The following is a 17,958-nucleotide window of genomic DNA, read 5'->3' as shown; positions in this document are numbered from 1 at the left end:
ACAATTGTATGTTACACAGGTTGTCTTCTGCTCCTCCATATCTACTTGTTGAGGCCTCTCAAACTGAAGTTTCCCAATTTTCATAAATGTAAGCAATTCAGACTGCAATTCTGCCTTTTTATCTTCCAAAGCTTTAAACGTGGTAGGTAGCGATGAGCATATCACCAGGACCGAAGTATAAAAGTCTTTTGCTTTAGAAACAGTATTAAGACTATAACGTGTCCCCAAGTAACTCACCACCATTCCAGTCGGGACGTCCCATCTAAACAAAATTTGTCTCTTTTTAAGTTCATCTGCTAAAAAAGCAAACTCCTTTCTTCTTCTTAAAATTTTAGATGGGATCTCCTTTATTTATTTATTTATTAGACTTATATACCGCTTTAAGTGCAAGCACTCTCTAAGCGGTGTACACCAGTAAGCAATGTATGTATGTATATATATATATATATATATATATATATATATATATATATATATTTACATTGCCCCCAACAATCTGGGTCCTCATTTTACCTACCCCGGAAGGATGGAAGGCTGAGTCAACCTTGAGCCAGTGAGATTTGAACCGCTGACCTGCTGAACACAGTCAGCTAAAGTGGCCTGCAGTACTGTACTCTAACTGCTGCGCCACCTCGGCTCTTCCTTTGCACCACTAAGAAAAGGATGGGGAGCCATTTATATTTCTGTGAATTAACAGTGGAAGGACAAATTTATTGTGTATTAAATAAAAGAAAAACCTGAAAAATACACAAAATGTATTAGTATCTGTAGTTTTTTAACTGTTTTATATAATAACTAAATATGATAATATGATCCTTTCACTTTGTTTCCACTTCCAGTCCAAGGTTTGAAATACCTAGGTAAATTTTTTTCTGGTGGCTTAAATGAAAAATCTTTTAATAAAATTTCTCACTTACACACTGAGTACTCCTACAATTTTCTTGAGCATGTTTGAAGTAATTATTACTGAAATAGAATAAAATAAAAATATCAGATCTCCAAAACTGTTTTATATGTTCACTAAATATGATAATATGATTCCTTCATTTTGTTTTTATTTCCAACAAAGATTTGAAAGACCTAGACAGCTTCTCTGGTGACCAAAATCAACAATCCACCATTATATATATATTTGTTTTCTGAGATTTTTGTGGGTGTTTGTATGTAGGTCTTTGGTTATTCGGATTTTCTCCCGCGTAAAATTGGAAGTGTCTTGGCGACGTTTCGATGGTCCTGCAGATGACGAATTGGACTTCGTCGAAACGTCGACCAAAAACTTCCAATTTTACGTGGGAGAAAACCCGAATAACCAAAGACCTACATATATATATATATTAGGCTCACTGTGAAGACTGTAGCCCACTGAGATGTGAAATTTTCTTGAGAACGTTTCAGTGAATTAATACAAATTTTTTTTAAAGAATAATAATTATCAGTCCTCCAGAATGAGACAATATCTAATGACATTTGTTTTATGAATTGTGGGAAGATTTCCCGTGATTTGGGTCTCCAGCTGGGAAGCAGACCTTCAGCTCAGGCGGAAGAAATGATACAGAATAAAAAAAGCTGACAGAAAGTAGATTTATTTACAGAAATCAGATGGAGTAATGGTACAGGGATGGTTTCTGGACTAGCTAATAGTTTCCCAAGGTGAGGGGTCCTGTCCTCATACCCCTCAAGTTATTGAGATTATGATTTGGCTTTTGAAAAAAAAAATATGTTCATTTAATTCCATCTAGTTTGTGTCTGTTTGGACCGGTAGTGATTAACATTGTCCTTGGGAAGTATTTCTTCCAAGGAAAATTAGGTGTTTCCTCAATATGAAATGGCAGTTTGGATATTTAAAAGGTTCACCCTTAGGTTTCATTTCCAGGCTTCTGCCATGATATTAAAGAACAATATTCCATTTCATCTTTTTTCCAGAACATAAATCACCTTGTAAACAGGGAAGATGAAACAGATTTTCAAGCCATTTTCATCATCCTATATTTTCTTACAGCAAACTCTCTGATAGCCAGAATAAAAAATTCTGAAGTTCTCTCTAGACAGAGATCAATCCTCATTGACTAATCTAGTCAAGTTGAAGAGCTGCTCTGAAGAAAAGAAGGTTTTTGCTAAGCACCAGATTTACTTCCTCTCACTGTGTGTCTCGTACAGTAATAGATTGACGTGTCTTCAGCTTTGAGGCTGTTCATTTGCAGATACAGCTGGCTTTTGGCATTGTCCCTGGAGATGGTGAAGTGGCCCTTCACTTTGTCTGAGTAGCGAATAGTAGCAGCAGCATTGCTTATGTATGCGACCCATTCCAGTCCTTTCCCAGGAGACTGTCTCATCCAGCTCATGCCATAGCTGCTGAAATCAAATCCAGAGGCTTGGCAGGAGAGACGGAGGGACCCTCCAGGTCTTCTCACATCCCCTCCAGACTCGACCAACTGAGATTGGATTTGAGAATGGACTCCTAAAAAGAAAATATATATATATTTTTAAATGAGATCTCCTGCTTAGAGAAGCAGAACATGAAAATAAACTGTATGTGGGGGAAATAATTACCTTTGAGGACTACTAGTAAGGACACAAGGTTGAGCCACATTTTCACTGAATGAATGGAGGGAATTGACAAGGGCCAAGAGAGAAAATAGCACAAGGTTTGTGTTCCTGGGTGTTGTCTGAAGAGGGAAACCATGGGGCTCCTTTAAAGGGGAAATGGTGCCTCGATTTACATATCTGTTGGGATAAAAGAGCCCTTGACAAACACACTTCTGTGAACATCACTTGCATGTGCATTTTGTAATTAACATTGCACCCCTAAGAAAAGGATTGGGAGCCATTTATATTTCTGTGACTTAACAGGTGGAAGGGCAAATTTATTTGTATTAAATAAAAGAAAAACCTGAAAAATACACAAAATGTATTAGTATCTGTAGTTTTTAACTGTTTTATATGATAACTAAATATGATAATTTTAATTTGTCCAAGGTTTGAAATACCTAGATAAGTTTTTTTCTGCAATAATAAATATTTTCAGGTACACATTGAGTACTCCTACAATTTTCTTGAGCATGTTTCAAGGAATTATTACAGAAATAGAATAAAATAAAAATATCAGATCTCTAAAACTGTTTTATATGTTCACTAAATATGATAATGTGATTCCTAGACAGTTTCTCTGGTGACCAAAACCAACAATCCACCATTATATATATTTGTGTTTTTTTTAAAAAAAAATTATCAGTCCTCCAGAATGAGATAATATCTAATGACATTTGTTTTATGAATTGTGGGAAGATTTCCTGTAATTCGGGTCTTCAGCTGGGAAGCAGACATTCAGCTCAGGCAGAAGAAATGACGCAGAATAAAAAAAGCTGCCAGAAAGTAGGTTTATTTACAGAAACTAGATGGAGTAATGGTACAGGGATAGTTTCTGGACTAGCTAGTAGTTTCCCAAGGTGAGGGGTCCTGTCCTTATACCCTTCAAGTTATTGAGATTATGATTTGGCTTTTGGAAAAAAAAAAAGTTCACTTAATTCCATCTAGTTTGTGTCTGTTTGGACCGGTAGTGATTAATATTGTCCTTGGGAAGTATTTTTTTGTTCATGTAAATGTGTTTCTCTGCATGGTTTATGTCTGTCTTGTTAGTGTTACAAAAGTTCTACCTAGTGAGGTTGATGGGTTTGTTTTCTAAGACACTTGTTTCTTTTAGTTTGTAGTTTGCCCAGAATTGCTCAGGGCGGGGAAGGAAGAATGAGAGACGGGGATAAAAAAAACCTTTTTTTTCGACTTTAAAGTTTGGTTTGGCTTATCCCTTAAATGGTTCTTTTCCTGAGGTGTCCCCCATCCTTCCTGGGTGCATCTACATCTGTGCTGGCAGGTTTATGGGTCTGGGTTTCCTTTGTAATATTTAATTGTAAAATTTCTTTTTCCAAAGGAGATTGCCCACTTATTACAGGGTTTGGACTAATTCTGATGTCTAAATGTTTCCTTTGGATGTTAATGGGTAGCTAATGGTGCTAATGGGTAGCTATATCTGAAGTTCTCTCTAGACAGAGATCAATCCTCACTGACTAATCTAGTCAAATTGAAGAGCTGCTCTGAAGAAAGGAAGGTTCTTGCCTGGCTTCAGATTCACTTCCTCTCACTGTGTCTCTCGCACAGTAATAGACTGCCGTGTCTTCAGCTTTGAGGCTGCTCATTTGCAGATACAGCTGGCTTTGGGCATCATCCCTGGAGATGGTGAAGCGTCCCTTCACTTTGTTTGAATAGTAAGTACCAGATGAGCTTGGAGTTATGTAGGCCACCCATTCCAGTCCTTTCCCTGGTGCCTGTCTGGCCCAGTGCATTCCATAGATGAAGAAGGGGAATCCAGAGGCTTGGCAGGAGAGACGGAGGGACCCTCCAGGTCTTCTCACATCCCCTCCAGACTCCACCAACTGCACTTGAGACTGGACTCCTAAAAGGAATATTTTTTAATGAGATCTCCTGCATCTAAGAGCAGAATTTGGAAATAAAACATATAGTGGAAGTCATTACCTTTGAGGACTACTAGTAAGGACACAAGGTTTAGTAACATTTTTGATTGCTCTAATGAATGGAGGGAAGTGATAGGAAATATATAAGATTTAGGAAATATTACAAGGTTTATGCTTCTGGGTGTTGTATTAAAAGGGAAACCATGGGGCTCCTTTAAAGGGGAAATTGTGCCTTGATTTACATATCTGTTGGGATAAAAGAGCCCCTCAGCGCATTGACAAGCACACTTCTGTAAACATCATTTCCATGTGCATTTTGTAATTAACATTCCAGTCCTAAGAAAAGGGTTGGGACCTTTTTTTTTTTTGTGAGTTAATAGGAAAAAGGACCAGTTTGCTACACGTTAACTAACAGAAAAGACTGAAAAAATTCGACCCTTCTCAAAATGATTCAAGGTAACAGAGATGAAACTAATTTACTTATTAGAGAACATATAAAAAGGCTAGCACATCAGACTTAGAATCTTTACTAAAAGATATCCTCCTTAACCTTCCTTTGTTTTATGGAATATAAATGATAGCTAAAGTTCACTAGAACATCACTAGAATAGTTGGGCCACTCAATGCAGAAAATCAAACTTAAGTGATATTGTGACCAAATACACCCTCTTATTTGAAACAGAATGATAAATAAATATCTTCGTATTATTTAAAATATTTTGTTTGCTCTGGGTTATCTGTCATAAAGCCAGAGTGGGCTTCCCAGCAAGGACTTTAGTGCCTTGAGAAATTAAATTCTTTTGAGATCCATTAAGAGAAACTGTAAAATTTTCTGGGTTGGTGATGTATTCACCTCCATAATGTTTTAACTGTTTAAACGTTCAATGAATATGATAATATAATCCATTTCATTTTGTTTTCATTTTCAGCAAAGGTTTGAAATGTTTAAACAGTTTCTCTGGTGACAAAACCAACAATATATTATTTGATGAAAAGTCTCAGCTTCCCAGTGCACACTGTACCATCCTGAGACGTGAAATTTTCTTGAGATATTTTCAGAGAATTATTACAGAAATAAAATAAAAAACGTAACAGGCCTCCAAAATATCTAATTACAGTTGTTTTACTCATTACCTCACCCGGGCACCCACAATGGGATTTCATGTAGCAACATTGCCCCCCAGTGTCAAAAATGAGGAGGGGAAGCATGTTCCTAATTCTCCAAGGATTTTGTATTAGTGCAGGTGTTTCCTCCATATGTGAATGGCAGTTTGGATATTTAGGAGGCTCACCATGAGACTAATTTCCAGACTTCTGCTGTGATATTAAAGGACAATATTCCATTCCTTGTATTTTTTTTCCCTCAAGATAGATGACCTTGTAAACAGCAAACTCTCTGATAACCAGAATAAAATATTCTGAAGTTCTCCCTAAACATTAATCAATCCACATTGACCAATCCAGTGAAGTTAAAAAACTGCTCTGAAGAATGGCTGGTTTTTGCCAAGCTTCAGATTCACTTCCTCTCACTGTGTCTCTTTCACAGTAATAGATTGCTGTGTCTTCAGCAATCGATATTTGGAAGGTTTACCCTGAAGTTTGATTTCCAGGCTTCTGCCATGATAATAAAGGACAATATTCCATTTCATGTTTTTTTTTTCTTCAGAACATTAATCACCTTTTAAACAGGAAAGGTGAAACTGGAATTTTCAAGCTATTTTCATCATCCTATATTTTCTTACAGCAAACTCTCTGATACCCAGAATAAAACATCCTGAAGTTCTCTCTAGATAGAGATCAATTCTCATTGACTAATCCAGTCAAGTTGAAGAGCTGCTCTGAAGAAAGGAAGGTTCTTGTCTGGCTTCAGATTCACTTCTTCCCACTGTGCGTCTCGCACAGTAATAGACTGCTGTGTCCTCTGGTTTGAGGCTGTTCATTTGCAGATACAGCTGGCTTTTGGCATCCTCTCTGGAGATGGTGAAGCGTCCCTTCACTTTCTAGGAGTAGAACTTTCCACTGGAATCATCATAGATGCCTGCAACCCATTCCAGTCCTTTCCCTGGAGCCTGTCTCACCCAGTCCATGCTGTAGCTACCAAAGTTGTATCCAGAGGCTTGGCAGGAGAGAAAGAAGGGACTCTCCAGGCCTTCTCACATCCCCTCCAGATTCCACCAACTCTCATTGAGACTGCACTCCTAAAAAGAAAAAGTTATTTTATTTCATTTTTTTTAATGAGATCACCTGCATAGAGGAGGAGAACATGGAACTATATGGGGGAAATAATTACCTTTGAGGACTAGTAGTATGAAGAGAATGTTTTGCCACATTTTGCTCACTCTAATGAGTGGAGGGAATTGTCAAGAGAGGATTCTGGAAATAGCACAAGGTTTATGTTGGTGGGAGTTTTCTGAAAAGGGAATCTATGGGGCTCTTTTAAAGGGGGAAATGGTGTCTTGATTTACATATCTGTTGGGATAAAAGAGCCCCTCAGGGCATTGACTAATACATTTGTGTGAGCATCACTTCTATGTGCATTTTGTAATTAACATTCCAATCCTAAGAAAATGGTTCATTTCCAGCAAAGATTTAAAATATGCAGACATTTTTTTCGGGTGCCAATCATCAATGATACATTATTTTATTAATATTCTCAGCTTTTTGGTGAGTGTAAGGAGAAATTTCCTGACAGCAAGAACAATTAATCAATGGAACAATTTGCCTCCAGAGGTTGTGGATGTTCCAACGCTGGAGATTTTTAAGAAGTGATTAGACAACCTTTGTGTGAAATGGAATACGGTCTCCTCCTTGAATGGGGGGTTGGAGTACACGATTTACAAGGTCCCTTCTAAATCTTTTATCCTCCTCATCCTCCCCCTCCCCCCTCCTCCAGCTTTTCTAAGAACAGACTGTACAAGCATTTGTCTGGAATGGTATAAGGCAATGGTGGTGAACCTATGGCACAGGTGACAGAGGCAACACTTAGAGCCCTTTCTGTGGGCCTGTGCACTGTCGTCCCTGTCCTAGGCCTTCAGCTGGGTTTTATAAAACCTTTTTGCTTTAGGCCTCTGCCGCTGTGTGCAAAAATAAAAAAAGGTTCAATCAATCAGTCAATTTCAAATTCTCATGAGAAAAAAAAATCTTGCAAAGTTAGAATTGATTGATTGAACTTTTTAGTCCCACCCAGTCTGCCATTACTACCACAGCCACACCCACCCAATGGGCCACGCCCAGCCAATAGGCCACACCCAGCCAATGGGCCACACCCACCCAGCACCCAAAGATGCATAAGTGGGTTTTGGGTTACAGTTTGGGCACTCAATTTCTAAAAGGTTCGCCATCACTGGTATAAGGTCTGCTGCTTGAGCAGAGGGATGGACTAGACAATTCCAAAATAAGAAAATATACAATTATACATATTTTATTCCCGAAAATACCTCTTCCAGATGTGTAGACAGTTTGGATTTTGAGACAACTTTGCCTCCAGAATTAAAACTGAGGAAAGGACACATCAACCTCATTTTCCAAGGAGTTTCATTCAGAGTGCATATTCCCCCAATGTGTGTTTGGCAGTTTGAATATTTAGGATTATCCTAAAGTTCCATTTCCATCCTTCCACCATGATACTAAAAGACTACATTCCGTTCCAATGAAACCAAATCACGTTGTAAATAGGGACAGGGTACTTGGATTATTGTTTTTCTTTTCTTACAACACACTTTTGACATCCAGAATAAAACATCCTGAAGTTCTCTTTAGAAATCAATCAATCTTCATTGACTAATCCAGGATCTGGGACTCAATCAAGTTGAAGAACTGCTCTGAAGAAAGGAAGGTTCTTGTTTGGCTTCAGATTCACTTCCTCTCACTGTGCCTCTCGCACAGTAATAGACTGCTGTGTCTTCACCTTTGAGGCTGCTCATTTGCAGATACAGCTGGCTTTTGGCATCATCCCTGGAGATGGTGAAGCGTCCCTTCACTTTGTCTGAGTAGTAAGTGATAGATGAACCCATGTGTGCAACCCATTCCAGTCCTTTCTCTGGAAACTGTCTCCCCCAGCTCATGCTAAAGCTGCTGAAAGGGAATCCAGAGGCTTGGCAGGAGAGACGGAGGGACCCTCCAGGTCTTTGCAGATCTCCTCCAGACTCCACCAACTGGACTTGAGACTGGACTCCTAAAAAGAAAGTTTTTTTTTTAATGAGATCTCCTGCATAGAGGAACAGAACATGGTAATAAACTCTACGTAGGGGAAAACAATTACCTTTGAGGATTACTAATAAGGACACGAAGTTTAGCCACATTTTTGCTCACTCGAAGGATTTGGCAACTAGCACAAGGTTTATGTTGATGGGAGTTTTCTGAAAAGGGAAACTGTGGGGCTCCTTTGAAGGAGAAATTGTGTCTTGATTTACATATCTGTTGGGATAAAAGAGCTTCATATGACATTGACTAACACATTTTGGTGAACATATTTCCATGTGCGTTTTTCAATTAATAATCAAACCCTAAGAAAAAAGTAGGGACTCGTTTTTCTTATGAGTTTACTGAATATTCAATAAAACAAAGTCTTTCAAAATTTCAACGTTTCTCAAAGTGATGCAAGTACTTTTGAGTTCCACTGAGGAAAACTTTGAAATCTTCTTGTTTGGTGTATATATTAGTATCTATATTGTTTTAAGTGTTTTATATGTTCACTGAGTGTGATAATATAATCCTTTCATGTGATTTCCATTTCCAGAAAAGATTTGAAATACCTAGATAGGTTTCTCTGTGATCGAAAACCCAAATTCCATTTTTAATAACATTTCTCAGTTTCATATTGAAGTCTTCTGTGTTGTAAAATTTTCTTGAGAACTTTTATATACAGAAATCAAATAAAAAAGGTATCTGGCCTCCAAAATGAGACACTATATAATGACATTTGTTTTATTCCCTTCCCCGCCACCACCAGGTGCATAGAAAATGGGATTTCATGTAGCAACATTGCCCCCCAGTGTCAAAAATTTGGAGGCGAAGCCTGTTCTTAATTCTCCAAGGAGATTCTTTTGGTCCAGATGTTTTTTTTCAATACATGAATTGCAGTTTGGATGTGTGGAAGGTTACTCTGAAGTTTCATTTCCAGACTTCTGCCATGATTCTAAAGATCAATATTCCATTCCATTTTTTTTTTGATGATAGATCACCTTATAAAGATGAAACTGGACTTTTCAAGTCACTTTCATGATCTTACATTTTCTTACAGAAAACTGTATGATACCCAAGAAGAAAACATCCTGAAGTTCTCACTAGACATCGATCAATCCTCATTGACTAATCCATGGTCTGTGGCTCTGTCAAGTTGAAGAACTGCTCTGAAGAAAGGAAGATTCTTCTTTGGCTTCAGATTCACTTCCTCTCACTGTGTCTCTCATACAGTAGTAGACTGTTGTGTCCTCTGGTTTGAGGCTGTTCATCTGCAGATACAGCTGGCTTTTGGCATCATCCCTGGAGATGGTGAAGCGTCCCTTCACTTTGTCTGATTAGTAAATGCTAGATGTACTCGTGCCTGCAACCCATTCCAGTCCTTTTCCTGGAGCTTGTCTCACCCAGTGCTTGTCATGGTTGCTGAAGGTGAATCTAGATCCTTGGCAGGAGAGATGGAGGGACCCTCCAGGCCTTCTCAAATCCCCTCCAGACTCCAAAAACTGGACTTGAGACTGGACTTCTATTTTTTTTAATGAGATCTCCTGCATACAAGAGCAGAACATGGAAATAAATTTTACGTACTGAAAATAATTCTCTTTGAGGACTACTAGCAAGGACGCCAGGTTTAGCCACATTTTTGCTCACTCTAATGAATGGAGGGAATTGACAGGGGAAAATGCAGGAAATTGCCCAAGGTTTTTCTTGGTGGAATTTGTCTGAAAAGGGAAACTATGGGGCTCCTTTAAAGGGGAAATTGTGTCCTGATTTACATATTTGTTGGGATAAAAGAGCTCCTCAGGGCATTGACTAATACATTTATGTGAGCATCACTTCTATGTGCATTTTGTAATTAACATTCCAATCCTAAGAAAATGGTTCAGACCCATTTTTTCCCCCACTGTGAGTTAGGAGAAAGGGACAGTTTGCTAATACATTTCAGTGAACTTCCATTTGTGTTTTTCAATTAAAGTCCCAGCCCTATAAAAAGAGTTGGGACCCATTGTTTTCCTATGAGTTTATTGTACATTCAGTAAAACAAAGGCTTACAAAATTTCAATACGTCTCAAAGTGATGCAAGAGAATAGAGAATAAACTTTATTGGACAACCCTTTGTGTGAAATGGAATACGGTCTCCTCCTTGAATGGGGGGTTGGACTAGAAGATTTCCAAGGTCCCTTCCAACTCTGTTATCCTCCTCATCCTCCCCCCTCCTCCCTCCTCCTCCTTTTTAAAGAAGAGACTGGACAATCATTTGCTGGAATGGAATATAGTCTCCTGCTTGAGTAGGGAGATGGATTGGACACTTCCAAAATTAGAAAATATACAATTATACATATTTTATTCCCGAAAATACCTCTTCGAGATGCGTAGACATTTGGATTTTGAGACCACATTGCCTCAAGAAACAAAACTGAGGAGAGGACACATCAACCTCATTTTCCAAGGAGTTTCATTCAGAGCGCATATTTCTCCAATGTGTGTTTGGCTGTTTGAATATGTAGGATTATCCTAAAGTTCCATTTCCATCCTTCCACCATGATACTAAAAGACTACATTCCCTTCCAGTGAAGCCAAATCATCTTGTAAATAGGGACAGGGTACTTGGATTTTTTTGTTTGTTTGTTTGTTTTCTTACAACACACTTTTTGAAACCCAGAACAAAACATTCTGAAGTTCTCTTTAGAAACCAATCAATCTTCATTGACTAATCCAGGATCTGGGACTCAGTCAAGTTGAAGAACTGCTCTGAAGAAAAGAAGGTTCTTGTTTGGCTTCAGATTCACTTCCTCTCACTGTGCCTCTCGTACAATAATAGATGGCCGTATCTTCAGCTTTGAGGCTGTTCATTTGCAGATACAGCTGGCTGTTCGCATCGTCCCTGGAGATGGTGAAGCGTCCCTTCACTTTGTCTGAGTAGTAAGTGCTAGATGTACCCATGTATGTAACCCATTCCAGTCCATTCCCTGGATCCTGTCTCATCCAGCCCATGTTATAGCCGCTGAAGGTGAATCCAGAAGCTTGGCAGGAGAGACGGAGGGACCCTCCAGGTCTTCTCACATCCCCTCCAGACTCCACCAACTGGACTTGAGACTGGACTCCTAAAAAGAAAGTTTTTTTTTTAATGAGATCTTCTGCATACAGGAGCAGAACATGGAAATAAAAGATATAGTGGAAATCATTACCTTTGAGGATTACTAGTAAGGACACAAGGTTTAGCCACATTTTTTATTGTTCTAATGAATGGAAAAGGGACAGGGGAGGATTCAGGAAACATCGCAAGGTTTATGATTCTTGGTGTTGTCTGAAAAGAGAAACTATGGGGCTCCTTTAAAGGGGAAATTGTGCCTTTACATATCTGTTTACATATCTGTTGGGATAAAAGAGTCCCTCAGGGCACTGACAAACACACTTCTGTAAACATCACTTCCATGTGCATTTTGTAATTAACATTCCAATCTTAAGAAAATGGTTCAGACTCATTTCCCCCCCCCTGTGATTTAGGAGATTGGGACAGTTTGCTGATACATTTCAGTGAGTTTTTCAATTAAAATTCAAGCCCTATAAAAAGAGTTGGGACCCATTGTTTTTCCTATGAGTTTACTGTACATTCAGTAAAACAAAGACTTACAAAATTTCAATACTTCTCAAAGTGATGAAAGGGAATCAAGAATAAAATTATTTTTTAGAAACTGTATAAAAAAGCTAATAAAATTGCTACATACTTGCATTCTTAACCTTTCTTTATTTTATGGAAAACCACAAACACATGAACTGGTAGTTAACCTTCTAAGAACACCTTGTGAGCCAACGTGACTGGGTTCACCCAACTCATAATGTCAAACTCAAGTCATTTCATGAAAAAAAATACACTCTCTGAGTTCAAAAATAATGATAAATGATTCTCTTTGTATTATCTGAGTGATTTCAATAAGAGGTAGGCTCCAAAGTATTTTAATAAATAAATAATCCAAAATATTCAATTTGTTCTTTTATCTGTTCTAAATTCAGCTATGGCTATCCAATAAGATTGTAGTCTCTTGAGAAGTTCTTTTGAGATCTTTAAAACTTTATAATTTTCTGAACTGATGTCTATGTTTGTATACAATCTTTTGGCATTTTTGCATTTCAGCCAAATATGATAATACTGTATGTCTCTCTATGTTTTCATTTCCAGCAAATTTTTAACATACGCAGCCATTTTTTTTAATGCCAAACATCAATGATACATTATTTTATTAAAATTCCCAGCATTTTGGTGAGGGTAAGGAGAAATTTCCTGACAGCGAGAACAATTAATCAATGGGATAACTTGCCTCCAGAGGTTGTAGATGTTTCAACGCTGGAGGTTTTTAAGAAGTGATTGCTGGCTGTGGAATTCTGGGAGTTGAAGTCCACATGCCTTAAAATTGTCAAGGATGAGAAACACTGGTCACTAGACACTTCCAAAATAAGAAAACTGCAAGCTGTTGTTTTTTTTTTTTAAATGAAGTTATTTCCTCAGTATGAGAATGATAGTTTGGATATTTAGAAGCTTTATCCTGAGGTTTGATTTCCAGGCTTCTGCCATCATAATAAAGGACAATATTCCATTTCATGAGTTTTTTTTCCAGAACATTAATCACCTTTTAAACAGGAAAGGTGAAACTGGAATTTTCAAGCTATTTTCATCAATTTGTATTTTCTTACAGCAAACTCTCTAATACCCAGAATAAAACATCCTGAAGTTCTCCCTAGACCGTGACCAATCCTCATTGACTAATTCAAGGTCTGTGGCTCAGTGAAGTTGAAGACCTGCTCTGGAGAAAGGAAGGTTCTTGTCTGGCTTCAGATTCACTTCCTCTCACTGTGTCTCTCGTACAGTAATAGACTGCTGTGTCCTCTGCTTTGAGGCTGTTCATTTGCAGATACAGCTGGCTTTTGGCATTGTCCCTGGAGGTGGTGAAGCGTCCCTTCACTTTGTCGGAGTAGATTTTTCCACTGGAATCATGATAGATGCGTGCAATCCATTCCAGTCCTTTCCCTGGAGCCTGTCCCACCCAGTCCATGCTGTAGCCACCAAAGTTGTATCCAGAACCTTGGCAGGAGAGACGGAGGGACCCTCCAGGTCTTCTCACATCCCCTCCAGACTCCACCAACTGTCCTTGAGACTGCACTCCTAAGAAGAAAAGGTTATTTTTTAAAAAATGAGATCACCTGCACAGAGGAGCAGAACATGGAACTATATGGGGGAAATAATCACCTTTGAGGACTAGTAGTATGAAGAGAATGTTTTGCCACATTTTGCTCACTCTAATGAGTGGAGGGAATTGTCAAGAGAGGATTCTGGAAATAGCACAAGGTTTATGTTGGTGGGAGTTGTCTGAAAAGGGAATCTATGGGGCTCCTTTAAAGGGGAAATTGTGTCTTGATTTACATATTCATTGGGATAAAAGAGCCCCTCAGGGCTTTGACAAACACACTTCTTTGAACATCACTTGCATGTGCATTTTGTAATTAACATTGCAGTGCTAATGTGAGTTAATAGGCGAAAGGACAAATTTATTGTGTATTAAATAAAAGAAAAGCCTGAAAAATACACAGAATGAGCCCTCTTATTTGAAAAAGAATGATAAATAATTATCTTTGTATTATCCAAAATATATGTATTTTCTTTGCTTTAGCTTATCTGTCATAAAACGCGATAGGGCTTTCCAGTAAGGATTTTGGTCTCTTGAGAAATTAAATTCTTTTCAGATCCATTGAGAGAAACTTTAAAATCTCCTGGACTGGTGTATGTATTAGTTTTAACTGTTTTATTAGTTTTAACCGTTTTCAAGACTACTGAGATGTGAAATTTTCTTGAGAACTTTTCAGTAAATTAATGCAGAAATATTGTTTTTAATATATATATATATCAGGCCACCACAATGAGACAATATCTAATGACATTTGTTTTATTCCCCCATGACATGTATCCACAATGGGATTTTATGATACAATATTGCCTGCTAGTGTCAAAAATGAGGAGGGGAAGCATATTCCTAATTCTCCAAGGATTTATTTTTTTTTTGATGAAGTTATTTCCTCAGTATAAGAATGACAGTTGGATATTTAGAAGGTTTACCCTGAAGTTTGATTTCCAGGCTTCTGCCATGATAATAAAGGACATTATTCCATTTCATGTGTTTTGTTTTTTTTTCAGAACATTAATCACCTTTTAAAGAGGAAAGGTGAAACTGGAATTTTCAAGCTATTTTCATCAATTTGTATTTTCTTACAGCAAACTCTCTGATATCCAGAAGAAAACATCCTGAAGTTCTCTCTAGACAGAGATCAATCCTCACTGACTAATCCAGTCAAGTTGAAGAGCTGCTCTGAAGAAAGGAAGGTTTTTGTCTGGCTTCAGATTCACTTCTCTCATTGTGTGTCTCGTACAGTAGTAGACTGCGGTGTCCTCTGCTTTGAGTGTATTCATCTGCAGATAAAGCTGGCTTTTGGCATTGTCCCTGGAGATGGTGAAGCGGCCCTTCACTTTGTCGGAGTAGAACTTTCCACTGGAATCATCATAGATGCCTGCAACCCATTCCAGGCCTTTCCCTGGAGCCTGTCTCACCCAGTTCATGTGGTAGCTTCCGAAGTTGTATCCAGAACCTTGGCAGGAGAGACGGAGGGACTGTCCAGGTCTTCTCACATCCCCTCCAGATTCCACCAACTGTCCTTGAGACTGCACTCCTAAGAAGAAAGGTTTTTTTTTTGTTTTATTTTTTTTAATGAGATCACCTGCATAGAGGAGCAGAACATGGAACTATATGGGGGAAATAATCACCTTTGAGGACTAGTAGAATGAAGAGAATGTTTTGCCACATTTTGCTCACTCTAATGAGTGGAGGGAATTGTCAAGAGAGGATTCTGGAAATAGCACAAGATTTATATTGATAGGAGTTGTCCGAAAAGGATAACCATGGGGCTCCTTTAAAGGGGAAATGGTTTCTTGATTTACATATCTACTGGGATAAAAGAGTACCTCAGTGCTTTGACAAACACACTTCTTTTGAACATCACTTGCATGTGCATTTTGTAATTAACATTGCAGTGCTAAGAAAAAAGATTGGGACCCATTTATTTTTCTGTGAGTTAATAGGCGAAAGGGCAAATTTACTGTGCATTAAATAAAAGAAAAGCCTGAAAAATACACCAAATGAACTTTCTTATTTGTTTATTTTATGGAAAATCCCAAATACATTAAATGGCAGGTGAACTGCAAGGAATACTTTTTTAGCTAGACTAGTTAGCTCAATTCACAAAGTCAAACTTAAATCATATTGTGACCAAATAAACCCTCTTATTTGAAAAAGAATGATAAATAATTATCTTTGTATTATCCAAAATATATGTATTTTCTTTGCTTTTGCTTATCTGTCATAAAACCAGATCCCCTCCAGTAAGGATTTTGGTGTCTTGAGAAATTAAATTCTTTTAAGATCCATTGAGAGAAACTTTAATATCTTCTAGATTGGTGTATGTATTCATATCTGTAATGTTTTAACTGTTTTATAAGTTCACTGAATTTGATAATGTGATCTTTTCACTTTGTTTCCATTTCTGGGCAAAGGTTTAAAATCTTTTTATGAAATTTTTCAGTTTTACATTGAGTGATCCTACAATTTTCTTGAGGATGCTTCAATGAATTATTAAGGAAATAAGAATAATAAATAATATCTGGCCTCCAAAACTGTTTAACATGTTAACTGAATATGATAATATAATCCCTTCATTTTGTTTTTATTTCCAACAAAGATTTGTGGTAGCTGCTGAAGGTGAAAACAGAGGTTTGGCAGGAAAGATGGAGGGATTCTCCTGGTCTTCTCACAACCCCTACAGACACCTAAGAAGAAAATAATATATTTAAAAAAAAAAAAAAACCAAGACCTCCTTCATACAAGAGCAGAACGTGGAAATAAACTCTATATGGTGGAAATAATTACCTTTGAGGATCACTAGTAAGGACACAAGATTTAGCCACATTTTTGCTCACTCTGATGAAATGGAGGGAATTGACAGGGAGGATTCAGGAAATAGCACAAGTTTTATGTTGGAAGGTGTTGTCTGAAAAGGAAACCCATGGGATTCCTTTAAAGGGGAAATTTTGTCTCAATTTACATATATGTTGGGATAAAAGAGTGCCTCCAGACATTGACTAATATGGTTCTGTGAACACAAATTGCATATATATATTTCAATTAACTTTCCAATCCTCAGAAAAGGGTTTGGACCCATTTGTTTCCCTATTAATCAGTGGTGGGATTCAAATATGTGAACAACCAGTTCTCTGTGGATTCCGCTTCCGGAAGTCCATTCTGGGCCTGGGCAACAAAAAATTAGTTACCGGTTCTGCGTAAGTGATGCAAATCAACTGAATCTCGCCACTACTATTACTTAATAGGAAAAAGGGCAAATTTGTTGTGGAATAGATGGATGAGAAAAGCCATTTGGTGAAAGAAAAAGGCTAAAATCAGATCCAAGGGATTAGAAGATTGGACTTATCAGAAGCAATTTTTAAAGATTAAGCATTTGTTTGAATATGGTTAAAATATAATAAGGTCTGCTCAACCAGCGATGAATGGAATACAGTGAAAATATTTTTTAATGATATGAGAAATGTAACTGTCTTATCAGATGCAATTTTTAAAGATTAAGTATTTGTTTGAATATGTTTAAAATATAACATGGATTACTTAATTAGTAAATATTGAATGGAATAGGGTTAAAAATTAAAAAATGGGGGATATAAATGAATTTTAGTTGGAGAGAAATGTTTTTCTTTCTCTTTCACTTCTTTCTTATTCTGTGTAGTATTGTATTGTGTTGTATTTATTTATTTATTATGATATGAGCAATGTAATTGTTGGGAGAATAGCTTAGATATTTAACCGTAAATTAATTTTGAGAAAATCTTAACAGATAAAAATGACTTCAGTTTTGTGGGGAAAAAGTCTAAATGAGAATGTTGAATAGAGGACATATAATGCAACCAAGAGGACTAACTAGAAAAGAGGTTTTGTATTGATGCTATTACTAATTGGATAAATGTTAGGAAAAAAATGTTTATATTTAACCTCTTTGTTACGAAAAATATTAAGAACTGTATTAACCTAATGTTTGCAAAAGAGAATAATATGGGAAGGAGAGAAAATCAAGGAAAGCTGTTATATAGAGTACGATATGATAGAAATTGACTATTATTGATTGTTGTGAAATGTGAACCCAGACAACATGCTGTTTACTAAGCACCAGGTTGTTAGTTTTTTTTAACAAATCAAATATATAT

The 17,958-nt window shown here is 37.4% G+C and overlaps 4 gene segments (V, D, J or C); all 4 read right to left on the bottom strand.

Annotated features, from left to right (window-relative positions):
- Positions 1 to 7,091: 7,091 nt before the first annotated feature.
- Positions 7,092 to 8,816, bottom strand: LOC120303611. The segment is given in 3 exon segments: positions 7,092 to 7,151; positions 8,336 to 8,640; positions 8,728 to 8,816. Coding segments are annotated over 3 exon segments (405 nt in total).
- Positions 8,817 to 11,378: 2,562 nt separating this feature from the next.
- On the bottom strand, positions 11,379 to 11,928 carry LOC120303610. The segment is given in 2 exon segments: positions 11,379 to 11,749; positions 11,834 to 11,928. Coding segments are annotated over 2 exon segments (411 nt in total).
- Positions 11,929 to 13,411: 1,483 nt separating this feature from the next.
- On the bottom strand, positions 13,412 to 14,013 carry LOC120303609. The segment is given in 2 exon segments: positions 13,412 to 13,806; positions 13,891 to 14,013. Coding segments are annotated over 2 exon segments (435 nt in total).
- Positions 14,014 to 14,970: 957 nt separating this feature from the next.
- On the bottom strand, positions 14,971 to 15,571 carry LOC120303608. The segment is given in 2 exon segments: positions 14,971 to 15,362; positions 15,457 to 15,571. Coding segments are annotated over 2 exon segments (432 nt in total).
- Positions 15,572 to 17,958: the final 2,387 nt, after the last annotated feature.

This window comes from Crotalus tigris, unplaced genomic scaffold (genome assembly GCF_016545835.1).
Source record: "Crotalus tigris isolate CLP2741 ecotype Arizona unplaced genomic scaffold, ASM1654583v1 scf7180000024473.799607, whole genome shotgun sequence".
NCBI lineage: Eukaryota > Metazoa > Chordata > Lepidosauria > Squamata > Viperidae > Crotalus > Crotalus tigris.
Note: the sequence above shows the minus strand (reverse complement) of the source record. Positions and strands in the feature narration are given on the sequence as shown.